Source organism: Lepidothrix coronata, unplaced genomic scaffold (genome assembly GCF_001604755.1).
Source record: "Lepidothrix coronata isolate B3197 unplaced genomic scaffold, Lepidothrix_coronata-1.0 Scaffold64, whole genome shotgun sequence".
NCBI classification, from domain to species: domain Eukaryota; kingdom Metazoa; phylum Chordata; class Aves; order Passeriformes; family Pipridae; genus Lepidothrix; species Lepidothrix coronata.
Genome location: NW_016690244.1, coordinates 3,889,743 through 3,898,826, shown reverse-complemented (window position 1 = coordinate 3,898,826; position 9,084 = coordinate 3,889,743). Strand labels below are relative to the sequence as shown.

The 9,084-nt window shown below is 43.6% G+C and overlaps 1 protein-coding gene across 14 annotated transcripts in view; it reads right to left on the bottom strand.

Moving 5' to 3' along the window:
* Window positions 1-641: 641 nt before the first annotated feature.
* The window catches only part of POMGNT2 (protein O-linked mannose N-acetylglucosaminyltransferase 2 (beta 1,4-)), a 30,726-nt gene continuing 22,283 nt past the window's right edge, over window positions 642-9,084 (bottom strand). For 10 of the 14 annotated variants that reach the window (XM_017818039.1, XM_017818040.1, XM_017818034.1 and 7 more), the window contains one exon: window positions 642-2,952. In XM_017818039.1, the coding sequence (XP_017673528.1) occupies window positions 1,124-2,860 (1,737 nt within the window). In that variant the 5' untranslated portion in view covers window positions 2,861-2,952 and the 3' untranslated portion in view covers window positions 642-1,123. Of the gene's footprint in view, window positions 2,953-6,355; window positions 6,547-9,084 lie in introns of all 14 variants that reach the window. The other 4 variants (XM_017818032.1, XM_017818031.1, XM_017818030.1 and 1 more) reach the window with 2 other exon arrangements.

Sequence of the window (9,084 nt, the reverse complement as noted above, 5' to 3'; positions counted from 1 at the left end):
TCTAGAATAAACTACTCTCCTCACTGGAGCAAGAGACGAGAATGTCATCAGCCCAATCCCTGCCACGTGCTCTGTCCAGCCCAATGCCATGGCATTCACCTACCGGTTTCCTGCCTGACTCTGCTTCTTCCCACCAACATCCAGGAACAGCTGTGCCCAGAAAGCTTTGCCTTGCCATCATTTGCCTATTCCTTAGCAAAGCATGTACCTGTTGGTAGCTATTATCAACAGATTTTTCTAATCAAATAGGAAAAAAATGATTTTCTTGAGTGGATTTCTGTAAGTGCAATCGCTCCCACCATCATCTCTTCCAAACCATCCCTTTCCTTTCTCACACACATGTACATAGCTCACAAAATGAGTTACACCTTAAAACACATCAACACAGAAAGAAAACATCTTAAAACACAGCAGATTATTTTATCTAGGCCACCCCTTCTACTTCTATCTCCTACTCCAGCCTTTTGCAATAGGAGTGCAGTAAAATCTGATTTTAAACATGAAGTCGACACTGTAGTCTCATTCTCTTTAACCAGAATATGGAAAATAAAAAGCTACACATATACACATTTTACCACAACAACGGATAAATCTATCACAGTAACACTTTGACAAATAATAAAATGCAAATAAAAAATCGAGGAGGTTTACAGCAGTTTAATGAAGGCTCCAGTACCAAATCTTGAACTCAAAGTTACAGTCAGAGTTCTTGAAAAAAATAACTTACAACGAAAAAGCTGATGAGAATTGCCCACTTAGCCATGGAATTAACTGCAGTTCAATGCTGTGCTTAAATAGTCACCACACAATAGGAACAAATTTAAATCACGACCAAGGTACACACAATTCACTTCCATTCTGTTTTCAATTACACGTATTCAGCATGTAATTTAACCTCTGGAAGTTACTCTGAAGAACACAGAGGTTTCTCTTTTTTTTTTTTTTTAAAACACTTACTGGAAATAAATACCATCTAAAGAATACACATGGAGTGCAATAAAATAGACACTTAGGCACTGGTACAGTCTAGTCCTCTTCAGCCCTCTACAAACTACAAGACGAGAAGTTTTAAACCACAGATGGAGTGGAGAGCAGGTTAGAGCTGTACAGGTAGTGCAGCAGGTTATGTACTACACAAGAGCACATTTGCAAAAGGTCCCAGGAGATTTTTGTTGAAGATGCAGCGTATCCACACCAGGTATATCGTGAAGGGCTTAATGTTTTCTGAGAAGGTGTGATTCTGATGGGACAATATATAAGGCATGTAAGTGTTTTCCCCTTGTTCTTGTATCCACACTTCGTATTTCACTTCTCTGACCTTGAGATACCTCAGATTCCAGGGGATCTGCCAGGACACAGCAAGTTTAGCTTCACTTGTGCCCTGGACAGAGGCCTGACACTTGGCATCCCTCACTTTGCCAGGGTAGAGGCTACCAGACCATTTCTGCTTCTTGGGTCCAGGCTTAGACTTCACAGTCTGCCTAATTGTGTGGATTAGAGATGGGATGTTCACCTTTGTGTCCTGGTAGGCACGGAACAGCCACTCGGGATTGCGGCAGCAGAGGTGCCGTGGCACCTCTGTGCTCTTAATGATGCGCTCTTGCTCAGCCTTGTCCAGATGAGCAATGCCACCCTGATCCCAAGGTCTGTCCGGGTAGGTAACTGTGTCTTCCCTGTCAGTGTTCTGCCAGGCAATGTACTGCAGGTCCATGCCAGGAAGGGTTGCCAGGGTTTTGTAAGGGGTATAGTGTTCGGGGTTGATAGCATATGGAAAGAGCTCCACCACTGTGGCACCTCTTGGCAGGAAGAGTGACATGACTAACTGTGCCCCGTGCATGCTGAGCAGCATGGACGCGTTGCTGATCAGCCGGACGATGTCAGAGAACGAATGCTCCTCCAGAGAGACAGAAATGGTTTTCATCTGAAACTCCTGAGCAAGAGCCAGGATTAGTTCTGCCTCATTTAGGATAAGTCTGTTGATTGTTCGACTGAACACCACGATGTACTCCTCACCAGAGCCTTCCTCCAAGCTGATGTTCAGTTTCTGCATCATGAATTTGGTAAACTGCCTGATCTCATTACCAGAAACCAAGATGTTAGCCTTTGGCCCTTGTGGCTGGACAAATCCATACTGGTACCAGGTGGTGATTTTGGACAGTCCCACATACGATTTGGTAAAGCAGAGGAGCCTGCCCAGGGTTTTAAGCTCCTCCCTGAGGAGCGGCTGCTTGTTACTCAGTAACTTGTAGAGGTCAAAGTGAACACCTTCACTCCACCCTTCCATGAAGAAGAGCCGTGCCTCCAGATCTAAATCAGAGAACTGCTGCATGGTGTAATAAATTGGCAGGAGGTCATCATGAAAGACATGCATCAGGTTGTCTGGGTTGAACCTGTTGGCGATCAGCGCCACATCGGGCACAAAGACTGGCTTTGGCATAAATTTCAGTGCAGCAGCTGGCAGCTCCACAAAGTTGAAGTACTGGGTGTTGTGATCTTCCACAGAGGAGAGGTCGAGCAGAGCTGGCTGGAACCTCCGTGAGCCCAGGTTGGGCAGCATAACCGAGGAGTTGCTGTGAAAGTAGACAAACTCCTCGGCCTCAGTAGAGTAGCAGAGGGACTCAAAGCGGCAGATGCGGTCAGTGTGCATCCTGCCAGTGCACACCATCCTGGTACCGTTCTCCACCAGTGCCTGGAGAGCTGCGTGGTAGTCAATCTGAACCTCAGAAAGTTCCTGAGACTGGCGTGTGAGGACCAACTCCTCTTCCACCATGGAGGCATGCTCGCGCAGTTTGATGTATTTCCACAGCACAGCAGCGAGGACAGACACGAGCAGGGCATTAAACACAGCTGCTATGTTCATTCTGTAGTTAGATCCTAGCAAGATGACAGGTGGGGAAGGCAATGGAGAAGGAACACATCATTAACATTCCTTGACATGGTGAGGGCAAAGACCTGTGGAAAATAAAACAAGAAGGGAACCATTTAAACATCCGATTTACAGCTCCATCATAAATCACATTTTATGGACTATTCAAGAGAGTTTAGGCTTTTTTCAGTAATTTTCCCCTCTACCAGGGAATGAAGGGAAAAAAGGAAAAAGTGCCAAAGCTTAACCCAAAACTGTAAAAAAAAAGGCGCAAATAGAACTGGGAGCTGCTCTACAGGAAGGCTTCCTCTCTTATTTTCATTTCTATGCTTTTGGAAAAGAAAATGTAAAAGAGTTTAAGGATGAAGAATCTGTGAAGATCTGTCAGAAAAAACAGTATGTACTCTGGGACTTGGGCTCAGCTGGTTTTTGCAGACCACTCCCACAGTGACAGGAAAGAGAGCACTGCAATCACTGGGTCACTAGCAGAGGGGTTGGGAGACCAAGCTCCTCCTCTTGATCTGCCACAGGCTTTTTGTACAGCTGCAAATGCTCAAAGGTGCCTCTCACCTTTACTTTGCAGACAATAATAATACAAGGAGTATTGCCAAGTACAGATTTCACAATACTCTAACGTGGAATGTGAACTAATGAACATCACATTCAATTTAATTTTACTGGGGGGTTGGGGGAGGACTTGCAGGTCTATGGGCTGCCCTGTGGGAAACTCCCAAGTCATTTGGGCATTTCTTTGGCTGCAATCCAGGATCAAAGGCTAGGAACTGCCATCATCTTCCAAAAGAAATACTGGCATGGGAGAGAGGAGAGCTCTGGTCTTTATGTGAGGAACCGATATGTCATTAAAGTAATCAAACCTTCATTTAGCGAGAGTCTGACCTGCAGCAGCCAACTCTTATCCAAATGATAAGCTAATACATTTGAAGGGTTTCAGTGTTGGCATTTTTCCATCCCAACTTGAGAACCTTTTCTGTGCTGCTCCAAAGCCTCCCTATTTTTTTGTTAGAGAGATCCTGCCTCTGTTTTCTTTCTTTGAAGAAACACTACTGCCTTGTATCAGAGTACTGATTATATTTTCAACTGTGAACTTCAATTGAGGTATTGATTCACCTACAGTATTTATGGGCTCCAATTTTCATTATGCATCAAGATTCACTGCTAGTCAGGCTGTAAATAATTGCACCAATGGGTCACAGGGAAATTTCTGATTGGTATATACCCCATTAGACTGTTTCTAGCTGCTGTTTTTAAAGGTAGCAATTTTAAACTTCCTTTGATGTAAGTTTGCAGGGAGGGGGAAGAAGCAATGTCTTGAGCACACGTTCTGACATCCCAAGCATCCCTTAGCATTTTAACTGAGAGACGCTTCTTATATGGCAGAGTGGAAGAAGTCAGCCAGACATATTTGGGACCAAAGCAAACACCAAAACCTCTCCTGCTAAGGGAGTTCTTTAGAAAAGAGATGCTGCAGCCTAAAAGCTTGATCCTGCAAGTTGGAATTGAATGGAGAATCATTTATGGAATTCAATGAAGTCATAAGGGATTCCTACAGCTTCTAAGATCCCAACAGCCTGCCGGATACATGAAGAACTGAAGGTATGTGGGAGTCTGAATAATGCCAAAGAAACAAGTGCTAGCTGTAAGCCATGCAAATTCAAGAGGTGGTCTCTGGGGATCTGAGCAACAAATTCATTTCAATTTCAGAGCAGCTCTAGCTACTCAAATGAAACAGAAATGAAGTCTACCTCCTCTGGCAAGTAGTCTGAAAAACTGCCTCCCTAAAAGCAAGCAGCAAATTAAAAATGGTGTTGTTTTGATTTCAACCACAGAAAAGAAAATGGGAAGGGACCCACAGCGGACATCTAATTACCAAGGCAGGATCAGTTCTCCATAAACCTCTCCCCAAAGATGCTTCTCTATCTCATTCTTAGTACTCATTCATCTCTTCAGCCAGTCTCGATAGAGGCATGGAAGGACTGTCATAAACCCTTTCCTAACACTTAGCCTTTGTTTCAATTACAGCAATTTAAATCTGGTCTTGTCCCAGGGACCAAAGACATCCTGCAGAGACAAATGATGTCTTCTCTGTCCTTCTCTGTCAACTACTGCTCCTGATGGCTTTGCAGCTCAACCACAATTGTTCCATGGACAGCCTTGAATGGAAACTCACTTGGGACAGAGGTACATCACTCAGGCTCTGCTAATGCCATCAAACCAGTTTTCAGAAAAAAAAATAAAAATTGATGGAGACAGATCTTAAGTTATTTTGTTGGTATCAGACTTTCAATGCTTCATTTTACTTCTTCACTGTCTTTGAAAGATGTCTAACGATATCATCCATCTCTCTACATAACCTCTCCACTACAAACCTCTCATCTTGTGTGCACAGCTTTAAATGACTTCAGCAGCATCATCGAGGAAAGGACCGAGCCCCAGCAGCCACATGCAAAGCCTGCTAGTCAGTAAATGAAGGACACCTTTAACAAGCAAGTCCTCTGCTGCAAGCACACACTTCAAATGAAGGCCAGTCTGTGGGCATTGTTAAAGTTAATACTGAGGGTCAGAAGAACAAAGCACTACAAGTTCAATGGAGTCAATGCAAGTTGCAAGAACTTGGCAGAGGGGGGAAAACCACATGGCCTCTTTTATTATTCCATTATGGTGAGATGAGTGTGTATGTGTGGGTGTTTCAAAGGCATCAGAAGCCCGCAGTCCATAAAACCACCACTGATACCACCTATATTTCACAGGCATTTTGGTGGTGGGGAGCTCTGCCGACCATTACAAACCCGTTGAGCCAAACAGGCCTTCTTGAAAACATCATCTTCTAATGTTTCACCCCTGACTGATTTGTTCTCTCCTCTCCAGCCCCAAGGGAAGGGCATAAGAGGCACTTCAGAGATGCAGCCTGATGGATGTGGCCAATGTTCAGAGGTTAGCAATTTTCATTTCAGAATCTGCTACAGCCATACCCACTAAATGGCTAAGAATGAACAACTCAGCTTTTTAACAAAAATCATCTGCAAGGCCCTGTTCCACCTCTTTCCTCACTGCAGCTCTTTCACTTCCCTGCACTTAGCTGAAGTGAGTGCATGTGCTTTAGCCAACCAGGTGTCAGGGATAGTTGTTAAATGCTAGCAATGCTGAAGTAATCCATCTTCATTTCTGTTCCTCATTGCCAGTTCCTAAATCCTGGTTCATGCTGCTTGGCTGAAAGCTGCTTTTGATGAAAGTAAGCAAGGGGATGTGGACAGGAAGGGGTTGTCGCAGGCAGAAATGAGAGGAGAATTTCACAGGTACTCAGGGAACTGTCTTAATTCTTTGCCTGTTTTCCCACATTTTATCAACCACCTTTTTTTCAATCTGACACTTTCAGTAAAAACAGACCTTCGAGAACTAAAATTTTTGGTCCTTCAGGGAATGACAGAACATAAATAGTAACAAACAATCCCACTGTTTGCTTTTACATACCCAGGAGAAGCTGCACCAAGGGGGTAAAGGCAAGCAATCATTCTCCATGTCCCCAGGTTCCTCTGTCCCCCAAGCTGAGATCAGCTGTTAGGCACTGTGAGCAGCAGCAGTCCTGGGATGGGAAACTTTCCCAGGAGGCAGCAGGTAACTCCAGAATAGGTAAAAGTATTTAGTCTTCCACCTAAAGAGAGCTGCTTCATGATAAAAGAAACTTTCATTACTAAATCTCCCTGACAAAATGGGTCTAGACACCTGTCACTCCCCTCCCACGGTGTCATTGGAGAACATCTTAAGAACTGGAAAGCACTTGCAGAAGTGGCATGCTGGACACACTGCTACCCTCTGTAGCCACGATGATGCCGCTCCAGAGGCTAAGAGCCTGTGGGAGGGACTCTATTTTGGTCAGCTCATCTTTACTCTTTTCCAAAAGAGCTCACAGGCATGAGGAGTTTACCCCATTCTCTTCCTCCACCTCCACTCACTCAGCAAAAGTATCACAGTTTCATCCTCTCAGCCCAGCTACCGCCTCTCTAACTAGCACTGACTGCTGGTGAGCACATAAAGCCTTCAGGAACATGCATCTGGTGTGTTCAGCAGGCACTTCTGGCACAGACCTCCAGCATCTTGCCGGTCCGTGGTACTCTCATACAAGTCTGGACACAGTAGCACCTTCTGCCTGTTACCTACTGGTCATCTGATGTTTTAAACATCCTCAGGAAGTGGGAAAGTAACAGGAAACAGAGATGGAGACATGGCTCTTCATCTCTCGTTACCATGTCTAGGAGATCAGAGTGGGTGGGATGAGAGGGGAATTTCTACTAATAGGCAGTTGGCATAAAGGACTGTTTGGATTCATTTAAGAGATGAGGTCTGTTGTTCTTTTTTTAATTGTGAAGCTACAGTAGGATGAATCACTGAAGCTATTAATATGATGGACAACGTTCCAAATCTCTTCTCCATTTTAAAAATCACAATCTAGATAAGAAATAGGGAGAAAAGCCACAAAGCCTGCAAAATAAAAAACAGCCACAAAAAAAGACATAAACATACATTAATAAAAGCCCCAAAGGAAAAAGCCAAGGGTGACCAGGGTGAACAGTGTACCTAAAGAAGGATCACCTAGTCCTGCAGGTATTAACAGAATGAAAAGTGCTGGTTTTGTCTATTCATGTTTTGATAAGCTTTTGTTAACAATGCCCAAGCATTTTCAAGGCAATGTTCAGTTTTCCAGAGATACTGCAGGCTAAAAAGCTTCACAAAATGGAAAAGAAACCCCATGAAGGATACATACTTCCAGAGAGCGTCACCACTCTGTGCAGAGAAATGCCTCCTCTTGGGTTTGGCCCAGCTGACCAGCTCCCAGGCACAGCCTGCCAGTTGTGGCCATGGTGTCCAAACCATCTCCACAGTTCCCAGAGATGCAGCATAACTGGAAGAGTTATGCCTTTGCCACAGGACAGGGAAGGAGTTGAGCCAGAGCCACATGGGCAGGAAATGCACAGGGAGTCCTGACTTCTTCTTGTTATGGTAACACAGTGGGAGGGGTGGGAGGAGATATTCCCTCCTCAAGGATATTTTCCCCACCAGCGCTCCCTACCTCCATCTCTAGCTAGACTGGCTTTCCAGGACCAGTACAGGAAAAGAAAAGCGTGCAAACATGGCATTTCACACTTCCCCTGCAAAATGTCTTCTGTTCTTTCTCCCATCCCTGATGCAAGAGGCTTAGCTAAGGATGCAATGTATATAACACATGCAGTTTTAAATACCTACTTCATTCATACTCAAAACTGAAGTTGCTAGAAGGCAACTTTCCCAACTGGAAGGAGGGGGAGTTAGGATTCGGCAGCCAAGAATTCGCTTTTATTCTCATCTCTGTCACAGATTCCCACAGAACTACAAGCAAGTCAATCCCCACAGCCCCAAAAGCTGTTACCATCTTATTCACTGTATTTATTTAATGAGATACATATATCTTTCACAGTACATAGCACATTAAAGAAAGGATGGTACACTGAATGATTGATATACTGGAACATTTTCTTTGTAAAAAGCAGTCAAGTGTAGAAGTGCTGACTTTTTAAACAGGAAAGGAGCAGATTCCTGAAGGGAGCAAACCCAGCAGTTAAAGATAAAAATATCATTAATGAAGCCTGATACAAAGAGGAGATACAAAAAATATCTTAACTATGTAGTCTCAAACAGAATTTAAAAAATAGAGCCTTATTCAGAAAAAAAAAATCAAATATTACAATATATTAAAAAAAGTCTTACAAAAACCTTATCTATAGACAGTTGTGATAAAAATTAGGTCTATCTCCAGTTTTTATGGTTTAGCCTAAGTGAGGAATAGAAAGCAAAACCGTAAATCTTTCTAAACGAGACTACAACCAAGGCGATTGAGGCTCTGTGCAATGGTCCCTACTGCAAATGTACCTTCAATAGGAACAGGAGAATGCTGGTCGCTACAGGACACCTACAGGCTGCACTTATGGATAGAAAATCTAAGCTTTCTTCCATTAAATTCAGAGTCTGTGAAGCTGGGACAGAAGGAGGTCCAACCTGATTTTCTTTTTGACCAGCGACCATTGATTTAATATTTGTTGATACTGCTGGCTTGATCTACAAAATAACAGGTTAAAAAAAATTCCAGCACTAAGCAGTCAAAGCACAGAAGTAAGCCACAAAACTGAGCTAAAAGTATAAATCTAAAAAGAATATTTTTGGGGCTT